Raw genomic sequence first — 19,619 nt, 5'->3', positions numbered from 1 at the left:
ACAGATTCGAAATCGAAAATTACATCGAGCTAATGGCTGTGAAATTTGTATTTTGTGCATTCAATGAAAATTATAGTATTGACAGCTTCAGCAAAGCAAAAATTGGCTTGAAGGCACGAAAATTGGGATATTTACCCTATATTAGAATCCTATTATACATTCATCCTGATCTGGTTGACTATCAAACACATCAGGTAAGAGAACTAATTCCACAGGTGTGTTGTCACTATCCGACATGTCTCTACTTTGGACGTTGTCATTGAGAATTCGTCTCCATAGACAGAACAAGTTTTTATCTTCTTCTCGTCCTGTCCACTCTTCACTTTTTTCACACTTAAATGTTCGTAAAGTGGTTTCATCGATATATTTCTCAACTAATTCCAGAAGACAGGGCTGGCTGCAAGTAGTATTTACTGTAGGTTGACAGTCATTCGTGTTTTTCCGTTTAAAAACTTTTGTAAAATTGATTTCATTCACTGAAAGTGGATCTAAGCCACATGTTCTGAAACTATTGGATAATATTTCTTCCAGATTCATTTCTCTGAAAATTGTTTCCAAAATAGGAGCAATATCTTCTTTGCTAACACTTTTTAAATTTTCTCTTTCATCACAATAATGTTTTAACTTTTCCATCCAATGGGCTTTCAGTGGTTTAAACATACTAACATCCATTGGTTGAAGGAAGTGCAGTGTGTTTGGAGGCAATGCTATTAGCACTATTTGGTGTGCACGGCAAAATTCACTTAGCAATTGTGTAAGGTGTGACACATGACTACCCAAGAATAATATAACTGGCATTTGAATTTTATTTTTAATTAGCCATGGCCAAAATTTATTGGCAATATAATCATAAAAAAGAGATGCCGTCATCGAGCCCTCTTTGGATGTGCTAACATAAAATCCTTCAGGGAGTTTTGCATAAATAGAACTGGGCACTCGCTTGCAATTAAATACAAGCAGTGTTGGAGCCAATTGGCCTCTAGCATTACCGGTGATTAAAACAGTGAGATTCTGTTCTTCATTATTAGCAACATTATGAACATTTTTGGATTCATTCTTTTCTAGTATTGGACCTTCTATTGGATTTAATATTAAAGGTGTTTCACCTATATTATAAATACTGTTGCTATCAACATTTAAAAGGTTTTCTTTTCTTAAATAATCTTCAGTGTCTTCAAACCATTTTCTAACAGAATCTTCTGAGACCGATGCTCTAGACAGCGTTATATTTTCAGATATTCTTTTAATTAGTATTGGATGTCGTTTTCGGAGTCCCTGATACCAATGACGACTCGGTTGTCCATGAATAAATTTATTAGCTATGTTCGAATTGTTAATTTGTAATGTCACACTATTTATCAGATGTTCTTTGGTGATTGGACATCCAAGACGTGACATGTCTATAATCCACTGAACAATTTTGTTTTCTTCTTTGGAAGACAGTACCGTTGGTCGGCCACGTCTGTTACTTGCATGTAAATTTTTGTATTTGCCATACAGAGTTGATCTTGGAACTCTGTATTTTCTGGCTGCTGTATTGATAGGAGTTCCTGACCTTACAGCCTCCAAGGCTTTGCACATAGCTTCCTCATCATACTTTTTCTTAAAAGATTCGCTCATTTTTCTTACTGCAAAGAATAATTCAATACGATTATAGTAATAAGTCGACAATTACTATATAAAATAACATTTTTTTGACAGTGAATGTGTATTTACAATTTTATATCTTTATACAAAAATGCTCACAACAACTCGTAAAGACTCATATGGACTCATAAACACTTTTTGAATTGTTTTGAATGAAAATGAGGTTAGGTATGATTACGCGTATAATACAAGAGGGCACTGAAATACGGACATGTTCGAAAATCTGATCCTATTTCCGAATTCCTATTAAAAATATAAAAATATGCATGTTTAATGTTTTTTTTATCGTTGTTAGTACTAAATGAAACCCTCTCAGCGTATTGTAATGTCAATGAGATATATGGTATACTCGAGTTTCACTAAGAAGTTTCAATTTCTTTAATATCGATAACGATGAGTGCGACACAGAAATGGTAATAGAGTTTCCGATGCCCCAATTATAGGTGTCAGGTCTACTTCTATACCTTGTTTGTGATTGTATTTAACATGACGTTAGTAACATCTAACCTGATCCGAGAGTGAATTTGAATTCACAGAAACAACAAAATAGGTGGCGATTATTTACATGAAAAATAATGATTGTGTGAATTCTGTGCCAAATCGATATATCAATCTTTCATCAGAGAATGTTTTTAGTCGTGTCTTTACAAAGGAGAAATGCTTTTTAATTTCTGTGACCCCCGTTTGAGGCCAGAAATTGAGTGCAACACTGTCAGCACAGAAGGATATGAGGTCTCCAATTTGATAAGCGATTCCGACAAAGGTTTCCTAGCATATGCAAGTATTAAACCTCCTGTTAACATTGACATCACTTTCCTTTGTAATGTGAACATTAGTTACATCATTATTTGGCCTTCTGTTGGTTCGCAAAAGTCAACAGGCTTTCAAATATATGCTAAAACAAGCAACGACAATAGCGTACCATATACTTCACTGGCCAATGGATATTTAAATCCCTCAAATGCTGGATTGGTGCTTTATCCATCGAACATTAATCATGAAACGCTCCCAGTTCCTGCAAACTTTTTGAAACGGTACATAAAACCGTCTCTGGGATATTTAGCAAGTTATATAAATAATTTAAGGATATGCATATGCAAGACAGACAACTCTGTACCTGGATTAGGAAAAATTGAGGTGTGGGGAAATGTTGCGTCACGATGTGGGAAAGATATTGCTGCTAGTATATCCACTTTGTGGTATAAAACTAAATTGTGTGAGTCTACAGAAAATGAGCAGTGCATAGAAGAGTTCAATGCATTCAAGTCCGAAGAGCAATCTAAAAATATTTCTCCACCTATTATTGCTCCAAATAACAGGTAAATGCAATGTTCTTGTAATCAAAGGATTATATGCAAAGTATCTATGAAATATCTGAAGGAACAAAATAATTTTATAGTATTACTGTGATGTGCATTTTTCCAAGAAAATTAGCAATAATTTCATAACTATTTTGCATTTCCTATATATTTTATATGTAGATCGTGAATTATTTGTTTTACAAACATATGACAAATTTTAGAGAAGTAATAGAATCATCCTTAGAAGTGCCAGAGGCTTTCTTAGACTCTATTACTTGGGAAATCATGACACAGCCTATCTTGTTACCTAGTGGAAAAATTATTGACCAAAGTACTTTGCAAAAGCACGAGGAAACCGAAGCATTATGGGGCAGAAGGTTAACTGATCCCTTCACTGGTATACCCTTTAGCGAAGATCGTAAGCCTGTAATAGCAACTGCACTGAAATTGAGAATAGATAAGTTTTTACTTGAAAATAGCAATGTAGAGGAGATTAAAAGGTTGCCAAGGATTTTAGGTCGTGCATTATTCTCAACTGCATCAAAGGCTAAAACGACAGAAATTCCGAAATATTTATTAGGGGAGAATATGTTCAATAAATCTTTAAACGACCCTAAGCCGAAGTTGCATTGTTCTTCATCAGACACACAAGGAAACAAGAAGTTCTGCCATAAACTGCCAGTTGTTGTGATGTCTCACAAAAGAACTGCCATCACTTTGCCCAAGCCAACAAAGAAAAAAAAGACTGTTGAATCTACTGAGGAAAAGAATAATGCTACTAATAGTGCAAGCTACGACATTGATTCAATGGTACCTCATTTAAAATGCTTGGATAATGTACCAGAAAATGACAATGCAAGTTCTAAGTTCAATTGTACTTGCTGCACCAACAGAGTTTTTTATGAACTTCCATGTAAACATGTCTTATGTAGGAAATTATTGTTATCCATTCAGGACAATCAGTGCACACTATGTAGCATAACTTATAAGAACAATGAAATAAAACGCATTTTCGAATAAATAATTCGCTCGTCCATAAGAAACAAGAACATCAGTTTCTCGCGTCACCACCTTATATTTTTCATAAATCGGTTACACTGATTATTGTAAATAGAATGTAATAATTTTTAATAAATGTATAAAATCTTTTACACTTTATTGCATTCTACTTGTCTACTTTCAGTCGTGGTGTAAATAACATGTAGCAACGGGGTGATATTAAATTATATTTATAACTCAGAAAAATTTCCTTTTTACCAACAAATCGTATGTTGCATATATCATTTGTAATCAATATATGAAAAATAAGCATAAAAATGCTTAAAACCGAATCACGCAATCATATTCATTGCGTTTCGATACGTATAGAGACGATCAGACGGCCGCCAGAGGATATGTACAATATATTATTGTAGCTTAGTAAATAAAATGAATCGGAAATTTTTTTACTTTACAATAATTTTTCTATAAATATTGGAAAAACATTTTTTCTGTATGAACTAGCGCCGAATTATATATATTGTCAGTAATCCCATGAATTGCAATATATTAAGATATTTTCCAAAACAAAATTGCGAACCTTGAGGCAGATATGTACATATGGATCTTGTATAGTCTTGATACCCGTTTTTTTTTATGTATCATTACAGTTATCAAGGAATCTTTAAACTTGAAGCGTAATACTGACTCGTCACTTGCCATTTCTCAAAAATATTAATCATCCACTCTGTAGTCTGATAAAAGTAATATAGTTTACTCTATTATTTATCTTTTATAATACTCTGAATCCGCTACCCTGACTTTGCCGTTTGGCAATGTTGAACAATGATAATAAATAATTACGCGAATCGGGAGAAACGTAGAAGGTCAAAGATCGGTCAGAATGAGGTGTAACATTCTCAAAAATGTCAGACTGACCGTCGCTGTTTGTTGAAACACTGGCTAAACCAGTGCTGCTAGTTCTCACATATTCTGCTACACGTGCTCGCATTTCTTGATCCATCTGTAAAAATGTTTCCCATCATTTTCCAACAATCTATTATGCATCATTTTAATAATATTAGTATGGACTAAAGAAATATCATACTTCATATGGAGTAGGTGACACAGGTCTATTATTTTGTGTCGTTTCGGGAACACAGTACAAACTTATAGTGGAATCAAGATGGTGATCTGCGCTGGTCAACTCTTTCAATAAAAGTATTCTTTCTACGATATCTTCGGCTGCGTTAACTAATAATAACGCATGCCTTGTTAAAACCAAAGTGACAGCACGATTGCTGCCTTGTTGGATCACATAGTCTCCATTGGTAACATGTAGAATGTTACCATGGTTCTGCTCCAGTAGAGGTAGCAACCACCAAGCATACCTTATGGATGTATTGTTATTTCCCGTTGTATATTGGACTACTGGTCGTTGTCGAGGCTATGAGCGAAAATGCATTAGTATTCGATCTTATCAATGATGTTCAGAAACACTCTAAACTATGAACTACTTACAGAGGGTAAAGAGTTCCAGCCTGCACCCTGAAGTAGCCCCTGTCCTGTCAGAGCAACTAACTCTGCAGCCCCACTTAGTGGTTTTGTAACCACTCCAACAAGTCCCAGACCAACACCAGTCACAAGACTTTTAGTCGTTATTTCACCCGACAAAACTTGTTGCAAAGGATGATGAGCAATACCAGCAACCGCGGCTAGAACACTCATGCCTAATCCAGTAAGGCCTTGGTAAAGCCCTTGTGCCATGCCTTGAGGTTTCATCCTCCTAGACTCTTCTTGTCTTTGTAAATGCTCTTCATCCAGAGTTAAACGGTCCAAGTTTCGAGCTACGCTAGATGCTAATTTCGTCACAGAATTCAGAGTACCTGTTCGAATTTTATTATTTAGTAAAATGGTAAGAAAATGCCGCGGGATAAATTTGAAAAATTACCTGCGGTTACATGTCTCATCAAGCTAGCTGAACCATGCGTTATTCCCACAATAAAACCCCATGGTCCTTGTAGTAAGCCTTGGAACGGAAGAGATATGAAGTCTCTAAGTCCTGATCCAAGAGCTTGTGCTAAGCTTCCGGGAGAGCCAAGTATTTCTAAGGATCCAACCATCCATCCTGAAATTTAAACGATCTTAAATGAATATCCAATAATGCAAGTAGAGTGCAGTTAGCTATATTTGTACCTGCTCCAAATATAGCTCCAGACAAGTAATGCATTGTAAGCGCATTGCCTAGTCTGTATGGAGTAGTTAAAATATTTTTCTTCTCAAAGGTACCAAAATACAAGGGAGAATGATCCAAAGCTACATATAATCGTACGGAAGTATGGACACTAAGTAATATCGAAAGAGGCTCTATTTTTAAATTCTGTAGCTTCAAAGGATCACTCAATATTTTTGCATCGACAATTATGTAATCAGGCATGCAGACTGCAGTGGTTGAAATCAATGGTCTCATCTTTTTTGTATTATCTGGTACAAAAAATCTGGGGGGAACCATTGAAGATGCATAATTTAATAATTGCGTTATGTACGTGTCTTCAATGTAGGCGCTAATAGGCGCGATCTTCAAATAAAGTTCCTTTAATGCTGAAATTAGAGAATAGAAATTAATCGGAATTTTAAAACATAGAAGATCAAGTTATGTTGTTATCTACCTCTAATGTGTCCTTGTCTCTCCATGACATAATCAACAGTTATCAGAGAATTCTCCCTGACTTGTTCTATCTTATTCATCAAGCAATTATGCGTATAATACCTCACCCCTTTTGTAACAAGAGGGCTCTGACTAATTAATACCACAGGAAAATCGAAACCTCCTTGATCAAACATTTGATTATCTAATTGCAAGTCCCCAATGAAAGCACTTAAATTGACCATTCTGGATTTCGAAGCGACAGTGACCACAATATCGGTCATGGACAAACTGGCGACCTCGATTCGTTGTGCATTTTCATTCATATCGTGCATGATGATTATAGTAACTCCACGAAGACATATAGATGCCGAGCCTTCTTTAGATGCACTCTCTTCAATGACTTTTGCATCGTCATTGGTTTTTATATTATCCATATCTGCAATCGACTGTTGTAAATTTATTTGTGGTGGAACTTCTGTGTTCAGAGTTTCGTCCTGAGCAGAAAAGAACGTTGTCACCGACGTGGAGCTATCAGAGCTTTGCACATTTATCAGTTTATCATCTTCTGTCTGATCGGTGTACCTAACATGCTGCATTTCTACTTCTTTCATATCAACTTCCTTGCGCAGAAGTCGACTTCTAATGTCTCTTGCGGACACCTCTTCTTGAGAAATCGGTACAACACTAACATATGTAGTGTAGCAATGGTTTTGCATGATTAGCTTCACGTCCCCATAAAATGGCAATCTCACATACTGGTCTACCAGTGCATTTGATATCGCAGATAGATTTATGCCTCTTGACCACCGCAATTCTTTATTGTGCACCGTTTGATCGCCGTAATTAGTCACGGCAGAGAACAAGAGTACATTGGATACAGTTGAGACAGGTGCATCGGGTAATCTATTACTGACTGTTGGAATAGAATAGTGACATGATGCACCGCTCTCCACCTCGCAAATCCATGTAAAATGACCAGTGTCCGGCATTACAGCATCTCCGGTTTCATTTGCCTGGCCTAGTAGAATTTTAAAAGCACAAGTATTTTCTATCAACAGCTGAGGATGGTGGTCCACGTGAATCATTATGTATGTTGTGCCTTTATCTTCTTGAGTCATAATGACTACTGGCATAGTGGTCGAGCCATTCGGAATGGCAACGCACTTGCGACTCATGCCTTGGTCGACTCTTACAGGACAAGACCATTTGTGCCCCAAACTCAAGGATATATAAAGCACAAGAGGTTGCATAATGTCCTCCATGTACAACGTGTGCCATTGTGTAATGGGTATGCCTTGTTTCTGATCCTCAGCAGGCGAAATATTAAGACTATATAAAGTGAGATCATTAGGCAACTCCAGTGCAGTTTCTTCCTCATGCACTGCCAAGGTAGCGATGCATAACTCTTGAGACGTTAAGTTACTGATGACATGGCTGCTTGTTATGCGAATGAGCCGCATATCTTCGTGCATGCTTGAGTTGATGCTCATGATGGACACGCTCGAACAACAGTCCACGCATGTTTTGATGTTTCCATCGACTGGAATTAAACCCCCGATCCTTGGCATATAGAAACTCTGACTCCAATCTGGCCGAGCCAGCTGGAGAGCTTGGGAGGTATAAAATGTATCACCAACCCCAACACACAAGTGGAACGTACCCTCCAGTTTAGGAGGAGTTACAATACCATAGTGAGGTATTTGACACAGTTCGGTGTCCTCTGCCACGAGAGACAGGTGACACCCCATGGAGTTCAATATAAAACACCATGGTTGCAGCTCTAGCAATAAAGTACTGGAAACTAGTCCTGCGTCCTGGTATTTTACTTGGACGTGTGTTTGAGGCTGTTCAGTGGACACCCATTCTTCCACCATGTCTCCTTGGAAGGGCCATTCTTCTTCTTTTCGACTGTCTAGACTTTTTAGGATAGCATCGATATCTTCAGTTTCTGGCCTTCTGAAAAATTTCCGTTGATCCACGGAGCTATATGACAATGGAACGTAAGGATTGGAGGTGGATACTCCAGATTCCAATTGGAATGTTAACTGATGGAAATGCTCAAAAGTCCCAGGACAGTATAATTGTTGTCTCTCACCGCGACCATTTACCATGGTGCTTAACGAAATTTTCAATGAAGGTGTATCCATCTGCACCCTAGCTGGTATAGGTAAATGGGATCTGATCATGTACAGTGGACTGAGCACTGCTAGAATCTTTGTTCTATCCTGAATCACCTGAGTGACCACTCGTACCCAAATACTTAAGAACTGCCCGCGTTCCTGCAATGGTACTTTGACTAACCAAGGCTGTCCCCATTTAGCATTTGGTTGAAGAGGAATGTCACCTGTCCAGGACAGATTAGGCATATTGGTAAAGCGCAACCGTATGGCCATTTTCTTATTTCCATCGAGAATGACCGATGGTGGAGAACTTTTACCAGCAATAGGGTGCACATCTTTCAGTACAGTTACTTTCGAGCCAATATCGGCTTCGTACTTGACTAATTTCATCTCAAAGTTGTCGATCAACTGATTGGAAATTATCAGTTGACCAGAGAAGGTCACCAGTTTCTGAGTAGCGGAGAGAGACGTGACGCTAACGAAAGTTGCTGCTTTGGTTAGAGAATTATTGAATTCAATCGCTTGGACACCATCAGTGGCTACAGAGAACGGTTTGCTCCACAACCAGATGTTCTCTTCTATCCCTATTCTTATCATCTTGTTGCCAAAGTGCTTCCACGAGTAGAAAGTGCACTGCCGACTTTCTAGCAGAGTGTTGTCCCCAGTTCCGCTTTGACCGAAGAGAATGGGAACGCTGGTGTCGTTGGCTACCACGTAACGAGTGAATAGAATCATGTTTCTGTTTTCTTCTTCTAGGAATGCGAACCATAAATGCGCCGAGACTGCAAGAGTGTGCGCTATCGTTGGTCCCAGCTTCAGCGAGAATGGACTGCATGTTAATGAAATATCCGTTTTATCTGATAACGACAGCTGAAATCTCGCTTCTAAAGGGTCCAACATCTCTTGCATAGTTAAATGAGCGTAGTCTAAAATATGAACGCTAACTATACCACTGACGTCAATCAACGTTGAACCATCTACCCATCTGTTGAATACTAAAATGGCTTCTTTGTGCTCCACAGTCATGAAACATTGAGTCTCAGGGATAGTACCTTTCAAGGTATAATTTTTCAACGGTGCCTGCAAATTGCTGTATGCATTTGAATTCACATGATTGTACATTGATACATGTACAGCACCAATATTCAAAGCCGCTTGTATGTTGGGTATAATGGAGGAATTAAAGTAAGAATCGATTCGTAAACAAGCAGCAAGAACACGAGCAGAGATTATTGTTTTCGAAAGTGGTTTGTTGTTGCTTGAAAGTAATACTACTCGCCATATGCAGGCTACTGCTCTGGCTGGAGCTTTCTCTGGGAGTTCTAAACGATAAGAATCTGTCTCTGATAGATAGAAGTCAATATAACGTTGATAGGACGTGTGACAATCACTCCAGTATTCAAGAACACAGGGTACTTTGTCGATGTAACCACTCTCAGAATCTAAAGTCTAAAAGAATAAATTATTTGTATTTACGTAAAATAGTCAGGATTATTATTATTAATATAGTTCACTAACTTCAAATGGGACTGGTGACACGTGGATCCTAGTCAGCGTTCTTGGCTGTGGGTATCTCCATGCCATTGATTGTTGAGGATATGCGAAAAATACAACCTGCAGTTAACAATGTGTTAGACTGGTCTTTTATGTCAACTTAAATATTATAATAATATTTGAGTTCACAATCTCACTTGGTATGGGAATGGTAGTTCGTCGGCATTACCATTAACAAACTGGAATGCACCTGCCTTGAGATCATCCTTATAATGCTGTTCAGTGGACAGTACAATTTGTTTTTCGTTATTTGTAGTCTCCGCAGGAGTCTTTGTTAGTTCGTTTAGCAGCAGCTGGCAATCTTCCATAACATTCTTCATGATTTTTATTTGTTCTGGTCCGAAATCTAAATAAAGACTGTCGCTATCCGCTTGTACTTGTATTTGGGGAATAGAATCAGCGTTTTGCCATGACTCCCAGAGCAAACATACGGTGATATTGCAACACCACGGGTTCAATAATACTTTGATGTTTTCGTTAAGAATTGCTGATACAATGAATGAATCTATAGACGCGTTGGAGTATATTCTATCAGGTCGAAGAAGACATGTAATGCTCCCAGACAACGAAGCTAAACTGATCATTATTTCAGCGCCAGAATCTGTTTTCAAGGATAATACAACCTGCTTAGTGCTCACGTTTAAATCAGGCCAATTTAATTTCTTTTGTTTTGATGATGATATTATTTTGGTATCGTCGAAGTGATCTGTTGAAGCTGTTTCGTACTTATTTATAAAGTAAGGTAGTATCTAGCAACAAATGTTAACAGGTTTAGAAACGTGTTCGAATCTTCAAATATTTATGTATCAATTACCTTATTTCTCATAGCGTGTATCTGACTCAATCTCGACAAAGAGAAATAAATTTTTGTTGGTCTACCCATATCTACAGAGAATTGTGGATTTTTTCCTATTGTTTTTTCACACTTCATTGTTACAAAAGATGGTGGAATGCCTGTATCTGGATGCAAATCGCCACTTTTCGTTTCAATCATGAACATCGTGAAATCTTTCTCTGTTGGAATCGAATTTAATTCATAATGTTCTTTTTCTCCTAACGCCATAGTCATATCGAAACAGGATACCTAAGACGATATGAATTAGAAACAATTCTTTAACGAATTATTCACGGTTGAAAACCAACATACTTGTATCTTCTGCGACGGGTGTTGCTGTGAAAAATATATATTTGGCTGATTGATCATAATGTAAAATAGTGGTCGCTTCTGACTTTCGCCATCGTCTTCTTCAATTTCATTTATTTCCTGTACGAAATGTATAACTAATACTAATTTTGTGAATGTAAAGATAATTATGATATCTTTTACTTAAAAATTACTTACAACCTGGTACTCCGAACTGACTTTTTGAATATCATAAAGCACAAGCGTTATTTTACCACAGTTTACCAAAAATTCGAATGGTAATAGTACAGAAGTCCCTGGAAGTGGTGGTTTACCCTAATAAAAGTTATTAAAAAATAATTTCATATAAAACTGTTATAAGTGAAATTACATGTGGAAGAAACTTACAACAATAGTTGAATTTACGCTGGAAGTTTCGAAATCTATACCACTATCTTTAGTAAAATCAACGTCCACATCCTCAGAGGATTGTTTTGTCCAAGTAATTTGTTTAATACCTCCCACAGTTGTAGGAGTTTTTTGAAACATATTATTAGACACAGTCGATGTTCTGTGCAGCTTAAAGTTTTCAAATAGCAAATTGTTTAATTCATTATTTAGAATGGAAATGAGCTGAATTTGATCTAAATTTATGGTCACTTCGATGTCCGTGATACAATTAACTTCAATAGCACTTCCGCACACTAGTACGTCTGGTTTAAACAAAACCGGAGGTGCAATAATCAAGCACAGATCAAACCTGTAACGTATATGATAAATAAATAATTTTTTTCGCTATTTATGACATTCTTTTTATATTCACGTACTTTGACACTAAGGGTAGTGTTGAAAATTGTTGCTCTAAACTGCTTCCATGTCCTAGTTTGTTCCATTCTAATGCAGGGTTTTCGTTCATCGTGTAAAGATATGACTGTGACAGCTTCTGTAGTTCAATAAATTAAAAGTAAGGTAATTTAAAAATTTGCTTCCCTAATCCATTTCTAACGAACCTTGTTTATACTCATTTGGTAATTTTTCCAAGTGGTTGTATGGGCACAGATGCCTTTTATGTTAATCTGGTATTGTCGATCCTCTACAATAGAACCTGGTATACTCAAAATATTTGCTTGTGCTGCAAGCTGATATATATCCATTCTTAAAGGTGTTCTGCATATTGGATTCTCTGCATGTGGAGTTATGCGAATTCCATCCAACTATAAGTAAAGATGAAATAAATATCTTCCCCTTAAGCTATAACATTTGCTTTCACAAATTTTAAGACATATTATTACCTGCAGCATTAACAAATCATGCTGTGGCTTCAATTTAATTATGTTAGAAGCTGGTAGCATCAGCCTGAGCCCTTTGAAATCTAAGTATATCAATGGCAAAAATTCGTTGTCAAGATTAATAATGCTACTCAAACCTGCTGTTGCATTTTGTACAAAAGTTTCGGTACTATCTTTCTCAATGGTTTGATAGAAGCAGGTGAATGGCTTCAATAGCTGTATATATTTGCTCACTATAGTAAGTGGCAGAATTATGTCCACCATTTGCATTTTTACGACTACTTCTGAGATGTAAATGTTTGCAGACAGCGTAGGCTCCGCTATGTCTTTCTAAAATTGCAATTAACTATTTGAAAAGCAGCAATCTTTTATGGTAACTAATTCAAGTACCTTCTGAGCTCTATAACGTTTGTTGGTACCCCATCGAGTGTGAACGTTCCCAGACTTTGCTCTGGTTAGAGTGAAACTCAAGAATCCAGAGTCATCACCTTTTTCTAAACTGTCTTCTCTGCCACAGAGTATTGCACCTACATACTCACCAATATCCCAAGTTGGAGAATTTGGGGCCCTAAAAAGTATATCTTTATTGTCTTTCCAACTGCAATTACATAGATTATTCACTGATCTAGCTACATACCTGGTGTAATGAAATACAGTAGCAGTTGTAATTTTGCTTTTTAATTTCAAGTAAACTGGTTGCAGATCTAAGGAGGTAATGATGTCTTCTAATTCGAGGACTAATTTCAATGAAGATGTACTTTCTGCTTCCATTACATACAGCTTAAATGCAATTTTTGTTATAGTCCATTGAATCCATGCCGTTAAAGTCAGTTCATCGGATTCTTGAAAAAATTAAACAATCCATATAATATTAACATTAGAATGATCAAAACTGGGTTATTTTAGATTCTGCACCTTGTGTGATATCATCCTTTGATGTAGAAACAGTTGAGTTTGTCATTGCATCTTCAGGGTATAGCAATTGTGTTGGAGTGGAAGGAGTTTGTGGAATGATAGGAAGGACTACTTGTGTTTCAGTATTTATCAGAGTACTTGGAACAACGCTTTTGACAGTGCCATCTGATACTTGCAGTACATACAAGATACTTGAAATGATTTTGTTCATGAAAACTATCTGTAGCAAAAAATTACACAGTTATATAATTGTTCTTTGAATATTGTTTATATGCCGCAAAAATATTTTTACCACAATACCTGTTCTTCAGAGACTGAAATGATGATAGGAGAATTGTCTATATGAACACAAACGCCTAAAGAAGACAATACGCTTCCTCCAGTTGAAGATGTTGTAAATTTAGTTGTGAGAGCAACTGTAGCATTCAACGACACTTTTTTAATGAAATTCTTTTGTGTATGTTGTTGTAGCATGTAGCAATGAAATTCAACGAGACTCAACGTCCATGGGAAACTTTCCAATTCTGGAAGAAGTTATATGGATAATGTTAAAATTTTAATAGAATAAGTCTCTTCTATTCTTAGGTAACGTACTATTTGTCCACATAGATTTTGGTAATTTAACCGGTAACTCTTGAAGATACGGCGTCAGCATCTCAATATTTATATTAGACGAGTGAACGATAAGAGTGGGTAACTTTACTATTAACATTTGTAAATTATGGTCGGCACTTAGCGCTCTGTCTTTTGCTTCTTCGATACCTGAAACATGTGAAATATATATATCATAAGCTATTTGATATAAACATATTGTAAATTCAATGCATCAGCCTACCATATGCACCAATACCACTCATTGTGTTCGACGGTATGTATATAACAATATGTCCAACACACCCACTTAACACAAGCCCACACCACCATGGATACAGTTCTGCTAATCTGGCCAATATTCCCAAATTCTGTAAGTTCTACCATACATTACTTCTTTATAATTAATAATTCCATACCGAGGCTACTAACAAAAATGTTTTAATACATTCAAAATTACATTACATTCTATAACACATCAAAAATATACCTGTCTTTCGCTATCAGCTTTGGAATCATGTTTCCTTTTAGTATCATCGTTCTGTACAGTCTTCGATTTCTCAGTCGTTACGATTGATTTTCTTTTTTCTTTATCCGAAGAACTATGCACACTCTCGTGCAAACTTGGGAATGTTTTCTTCTTGGTGCCCGTATCAGAGGAGGCACCTTCGAAATGCTGTTGCGTTTCAGACTTTGTGGTGCACGAAGTACCTAAATTATAATATGTTACACGATATTCCAGCCATTTAAACAACAACGGGTCCAGTGAAGCTCTGATGTCGGCCATTTGGAGTGATAGAAGTGGTGGATGAGTTTGTTTGTCTACATCTTTTGGGTATTGTATCACAGCCATTAATAGCAGTTTATTTTCTACTTCCCTAAAATTATTATTTGCACTATTGTGAATTATTTTTTTGTGTTGTTTCTTATTTATACTAACCCATGAACATTGCTTTCTGGGCCTGAGAATATGAAGGCTTGTTGAGCCTCATTTAGAGCAAATATTTTCATGGAGTTTATGCTTATCTCATTAGAGATTGTAACCAACGATGAAAATTGTTTGCAATTTACATTTTCCAGTAATAATTCCAAATACACTGGATCTGCAATATGTATAAATATCATTACATTTAAATCTTTATTAAATCATATTAATAATTATTTTTATTAAGTATACCTAATTCTTGACAAGCATCGTTGAACAAAGAAGAACACACAATAGGATTTGTTGTATCAGTTGGATTGAAAATAGAAGTCAATATAGATGCAGCAACCATCAGCTTTGCTTTCGTTCCGGTGATCGTAATACTGTCTATATGCACCGAATATGTTTCATGTATCAGATCAATATTTCTCCAGTACTGAGGGTATAATAATTTCTTCGCTTTACATTCGACCGAATAAGGCATTATTATCGATGTATGGCAACTTTTAGTTAAATAAAGTTGACTCCTTGCTCCGTTTACCTAAATTAAATAGACTATCTATAATGTTCTTTATATGTATAACATTCTTCTTTCGTGTGTTACCTGGAGTGTAATGACTTTATGGCACTGGTTGAACATCTCTGTGGAGACATCAGTCTGTTTTGATGCACATGCAGCAAGCCTAAATGGATACAAGGGCTGCAGCATAGTTAGCGTTACTTCATCGCATTCAATGCTCATAAAAGGATCGTCTGTAAGAGCAGGCGTCAACGGTGTCGTCTAATAAAACAATATAGAAAGAATCGGTAACAATTAGATTAATTGTGTAAATAGTTAATACATAATACGCTCAATACATACTCTACTTTCAACAAGTTTTCTTTGCCGTGGTAATCCGGTAATCGAATGATCGGCCAATTGCAATTGAAGAGATGCCTTCACTATTACTAATTTCGTTTCAACCATTGAGACATTTTCTCGCAAGGATTCATATTCTTCTAGCGTAACTGGTGGAAGTTCGTCCACCAATGGGTCTACCAAAATTAATAATATAGTAGTAATTATATTTATATGGTATTACATTTGCATATTAATAGCAAATAAAAAAGAACCTGGTTTCGAAACAAGATAAGGGTTGTAGTCATAATTTGCAGCAGCTTGCTTTATTGTTTCAATCCGATGAAAAACGCCTGAACATAATCTGATAGTTAAATCACCTATGATGTATCTCATAACTCTACGTTCGTGGAAGTTGCTGAAAAAATATATACATTTATTTTCTTGTTTCTGTAAGTTATTTTAATTCTTGAGAATTACCTATATTCAAAATTAGATCCAAATTCTGCCAGTTTCTCTGGAGTAATGTCATCTGGTAGTTCAATACAATGCACGTAATCCATAGCAAATGCGGGACACCGTTCTATTAATCTTTCCTCTAAAAGGTCGTTAAGACAATTATTTATAATGGATCTAATAATGAAATGGCACAATAAATTTTCACTACCTGAAACTGTATTCAGGTGATAGTAAATTCCTTGCTTATAGTCTCTCTTCTTCCCTTTATTTTCCACGGAATCATTGTCAAACAATGAATCTTTTAAGTAATCAGTGTTCAACTTTCCTGCTATCAAATATAGAGGTGGCTAGAGGAAATTTGTTAGAAAGTTAGGCACAGTTCGTAATAAATGAAATAATAGAAGAGATGAAGAGAAAATTACCTGCGCTCCATCAACTACTTCCAAGTATCCACATTTACAGGTTCCTCTGGGGTATATACGTATACAGCCCATCCCAATTTGAAAGGTGGTCATAGCAATTCCTTGAAGCAATGTATCTACCACCACACCACTCAATCTCAGGGTCAAGAATGATTTGTACCTGAGTTTCCGTGACTTATAAAATAGATGTTCCTTAATATTTTCTACCGTCTAAATACAAAAAATTAATCTTTTTGTTGTATGGTTTTATAATTACAAATATTTAAATTATAATTTAGCTTTTCTGATATCTATACTTTAAAAGTCAAGGTGGCATCTTGTATGTATACACCCAGATGAATAGTATGCCCTGAGTAAGCTATTTGTTGTTCTGTAGACCAATCATTGTCCCAGTCAATTGGTAACACAGATGATACCATGTTCCAAGCCCAACCACCCCAGCCTGTAGTGTCGTCAGGAGCTCCACTTACATGATCAATAATGTCATCTAGAATATTCAGTAACAATATGCGTAATTACAATTATTTAAAAAGTACATTTTTTGGAAAGACATAAGACCTTGTATGCTATCTTCTCTTTCATCAACAGAGATTAAAGATTTTTCTTTATTTGTTGGAAACTGTTTCGTCTGCAATACCATTATAAGAGCAGCTAGTCTCAAAAGCATTGGTACCTGCTGTTCTGTTATACTAAATTCCATTTTCTGACAATGAAGGTCCAGACGTGTGACTGATGCTCTTCTTGCAGTGTTGCTATGATAGTTTATAATCAAACGTATTATAACAGAACAACGATATAAAACAGGATCCTAAAACAAGAAATTATATATTCTTTAATAAGAAGTCTATAACTTGGTAGACTAACTGAAAAATAAGAATACCTGATATATTTCTATCTTTCCAGAAGCATCCATTTTATCTAAACATAATGTTAGGTCCTGAATTGTAATAACTTTCCTAAGCATAACTTCATATGCATTAACATCTGAAAGAAAATACAATTATAAAATATATAATCAGTTATATTCAATAAAACACAAAATGCTTACCAGTAAATGCTGGTTCCCATTTATTATCAACAGTTTGCATACTTAAAAATCTGACATTTACGCTAAGAACAATATCCTCTTCCACATATTTTAGAATTAAATTATTACAATTGATTGTTATATTATTTACAACTTTTGTTACTATACTTTTTATGTACCCAGGCGGGGCTTCTTCTCTGTAAATAAATTAATAATTAAAGTACACAGTTATGCAAAGTTGCTGAAATGCAAACTAAGTGTAGCATAATTGTGTTTTACTTACTGTGGTATTTCTTGTCTCTTCTGTAATCCAGAAGAACTGGTTTCAATTTTTGTATCATCTTTTAATTTCAAAATGCACTCTACAAGAAAAGAAGAAATTTGTATACGCTATCGATACCTTTTACCTTATATTTTTTTACTTGCCTATTGTATTTATTGTAATAACAATTGGTTCTGAAGTTATTTTCACCCAAGGAACATGAATGAGCAGTTCATGTATATGGCCGCTAACAAAGACAAAAGGAAGATTTAGTTGCTCTTCCAAAACTTCTAGTCGTAAATCAAGATTTTGAAATGATGCATCTCCACCCCACAAAGAAACCTGAAATATAGACAATCATAATATTTATAGAAAGTTCAATTAGTAGATAATTTTCTTGTGATCTTATTAAATGTAGTAGACATAGAAGAGTATACCTGGGATTGTTCTGGTTTAAAATTCTTTACATACTTTTCCACATAGCTAAGAATCACAGGTGTTATGTACGATTCCAATTTGAACATGATGTCTGGTTATTCAATGCATTCCACATACTCTTACCGGTTTAATGAATTTGTGTTGTTGTTGAAGACTTTGCTCAATAATTTAATTATCAGATTTTCGAATTATAGAGTACACGTTCCAAATATATTGTTGCAGAAGTGTTAAATGCAGTTGTGAAACAAAAATATGCTCACCTTTATCTGAAAATGATTAAATTGTTTTAATATTGCTAGTAAAACTTACACGACTGAAAAGTATTACAATTATAATACTCTTAGAAAAATGTAAAAAAGATCTTTAATCTATTACCCTGTGGAATAAACGTATACAATATTGTTAAAAGGAAAGTGAAATAGGGATAAACAGAATCATTGGGTATTTAATAAATCTATTTTATTTCGGTTCTATTTCGTAGAAGGTTAATATAATATATATATAAATTTAATTAATATAAATATAATATAATATAATTTCATACAATCAGTTAGGACAGATTTATAAAATATGTATTAACCTTAAACGAAGCATCAGGAGGCAATTATGCATTGAGGTAAGCTGTAAAAACATATTTGAAAAATGTGTTTTCTGTATGTTTCACAAGTAACATGAAATTAAAGAATATGATCGATATCACTTTGTTTGATTTTGTAGAAACTTTTTCTATTGCAGCTATGTCTGTTGTAAATGTATTGTTATTTTGTGCTGTCTGTCATAACCTTTGCAATTTGACGTGCACTTCAGTTGCATGTGCAAGATCATCTTACTTCGCATGCGCACCGGACTGATAAATTTATGAATGAAATTTAAAATTAGGGTGACACGTGCTTGGATACTACACGTGCTAATTCATCGTTAAAAAACTGATACAATTTATTCATTTACAAATAATATAATAAAAATATAAATTTATAACGATTAATCCTTATAAATGTGAATAATTATTGAGACACCCTATAAAAAAATTGTTTACGCTTTTCTCTTCAAACTTCTTTGCATTCATTGATGTTCATTTCG

General features: G+C 35.5%; 2 protein-coding genes across 3 annotated transcripts; one reads left to right on the top strand and one right to left on the bottom strand.

Moving 5' to 3' along the window:
• The first annotated feature begins 2,108 nt into the window (after nt 1–2,108).
• Nucleotides 2,109–4,106, top strand: LOC143259213 (RING finger protein 37). The gene is made up of 2 exons (XM_076520623.1): nt 2,109–2,966; nt 3,170–4,106. The coding sequence occupies exons 1-2, from the start codon at nt 2,305–2,307 to the stop codon at nt 3,966–3,968; spliced, it is 1,461 nt and encodes a 486-aa protein (XP_076376738.1). The 5' UTR covers nt 2,109–2,304; the 3' UTR covers nt 3,969–4,106.
• On the bottom strand, nt 4,004–19,351 carry Vps13B (vacuolar protein sorting 13B). 2 transcript variants are annotated; one of them, XM_076520621.1, is made up of 38 exons: nt 19,120–19,351; nt 18,539–18,805; nt 18,266–18,443; nt 18,123–18,201; nt 17,861–18,036; nt 17,693–17,796; nt 17,371–17,620; nt 17,109–17,299; nt 16,813–17,022; nt 16,599–16,737; nt 16,412–16,529; nt 16,207–16,349; nt 15,956–16,128; nt 15,698–15,874; nt 15,346–15,634; nt 15,109–15,271; nt 14,659–15,046; nt 14,413–14,548; nt 14,172–14,339; nt 13,878–14,101; nt 13,578–13,797; nt 13,300–13,504; nt 13,053–13,230; nt 12,666–12,992; nt 12,384–12,587; nt 12,201–12,316; nt 11,782–12,133; nt 11,593–11,709; nt 11,398–11,514; nt 11,065–11,334; nt 10,388–10,999; nt 10,215–10,310; nt 6,596–10,145; nt 6,123–6,527; nt 5,878–6,054; nt 5,448–5,812; nt 5,035–5,373; nt 4,004–4,950 (listed from the first exon to the last, which is right to left on the bottom strand). In XM_076520621.1, the coding sequence occupies exons 2-38, from the start codon at nt 18,623–18,625 to the stop codon at nt 4,720–4,722; spliced, it is 11,274 nt and encodes a 3,757-aa protein (XP_076376736.1). In that variant the 5' UTR covers nt 18,626–18,805; nt 19,120–19,351; the 3' UTR covers nt 4,004–4,719. The 2 variants fall into 2 exon arrangements, with proteins under 2 accessions (XP_076376736.1, XP_076376737.1); XM_076520622.1 differs by having other exon boundaries at nt 14,413–14,539.
• Between the last annotated feature and the right edge of the window lie 268 nt (nt 19,352–19,619).

This window comes from Megalopta genalis, chromosome 3 (assembly GCF_051020955.1).
Source record: "Megalopta genalis isolate 19385.01 chromosome 3, iyMegGena1_principal, whole genome shotgun sequence".
Classification (NCBI taxonomy): Eukaryota; Metazoa; Arthropoda; class Insecta; order Hymenoptera; family Halictidae; genus Megalopta; species Megalopta genalis.
Note: the sequence above shows the minus strand (reverse complement) of the source record. Positions and strands in the feature narration are given on the sequence as shown.

Bases quoted from the DNA above. Each gene is read 5' to 3' on its own strand.
- Vps13B (XM_076520621.1), bottom strand. From the start codon at position 18,625: ATGTTCAAATTGGAATCGTACATAACACCTGTGATTCTTAGCTATGTG. The intron at 12,993-13,052 runs GTACTTGAATTA...TTGCAATTTTAG, and splicing joins AACGTTATAGAGCTCAGAAG to AAAGACATAGCGGAGCCTAC. The intron at 5,813-5,877 runs GTAATTTTTCAA...AAATTCGAACAG, and splicing joins GATGAGACATGTAACCGCAG to GTACTCTGAATTCTGTGACG.
- LOC143259213 (XM_076520623.1), top strand. From the start codon at position 2,305: ATGCTTTTTAATTTCTGTGACCCCCGTTTGAGGCCAGAAATTGAGTGC. The intron at 2,967-3,169 runs GTAAATGCAATG...GACAAATTTTAG, and splicing joins ATTATTGCTCCAAATAACAG to AGAAGTAATAGAATCATCCT.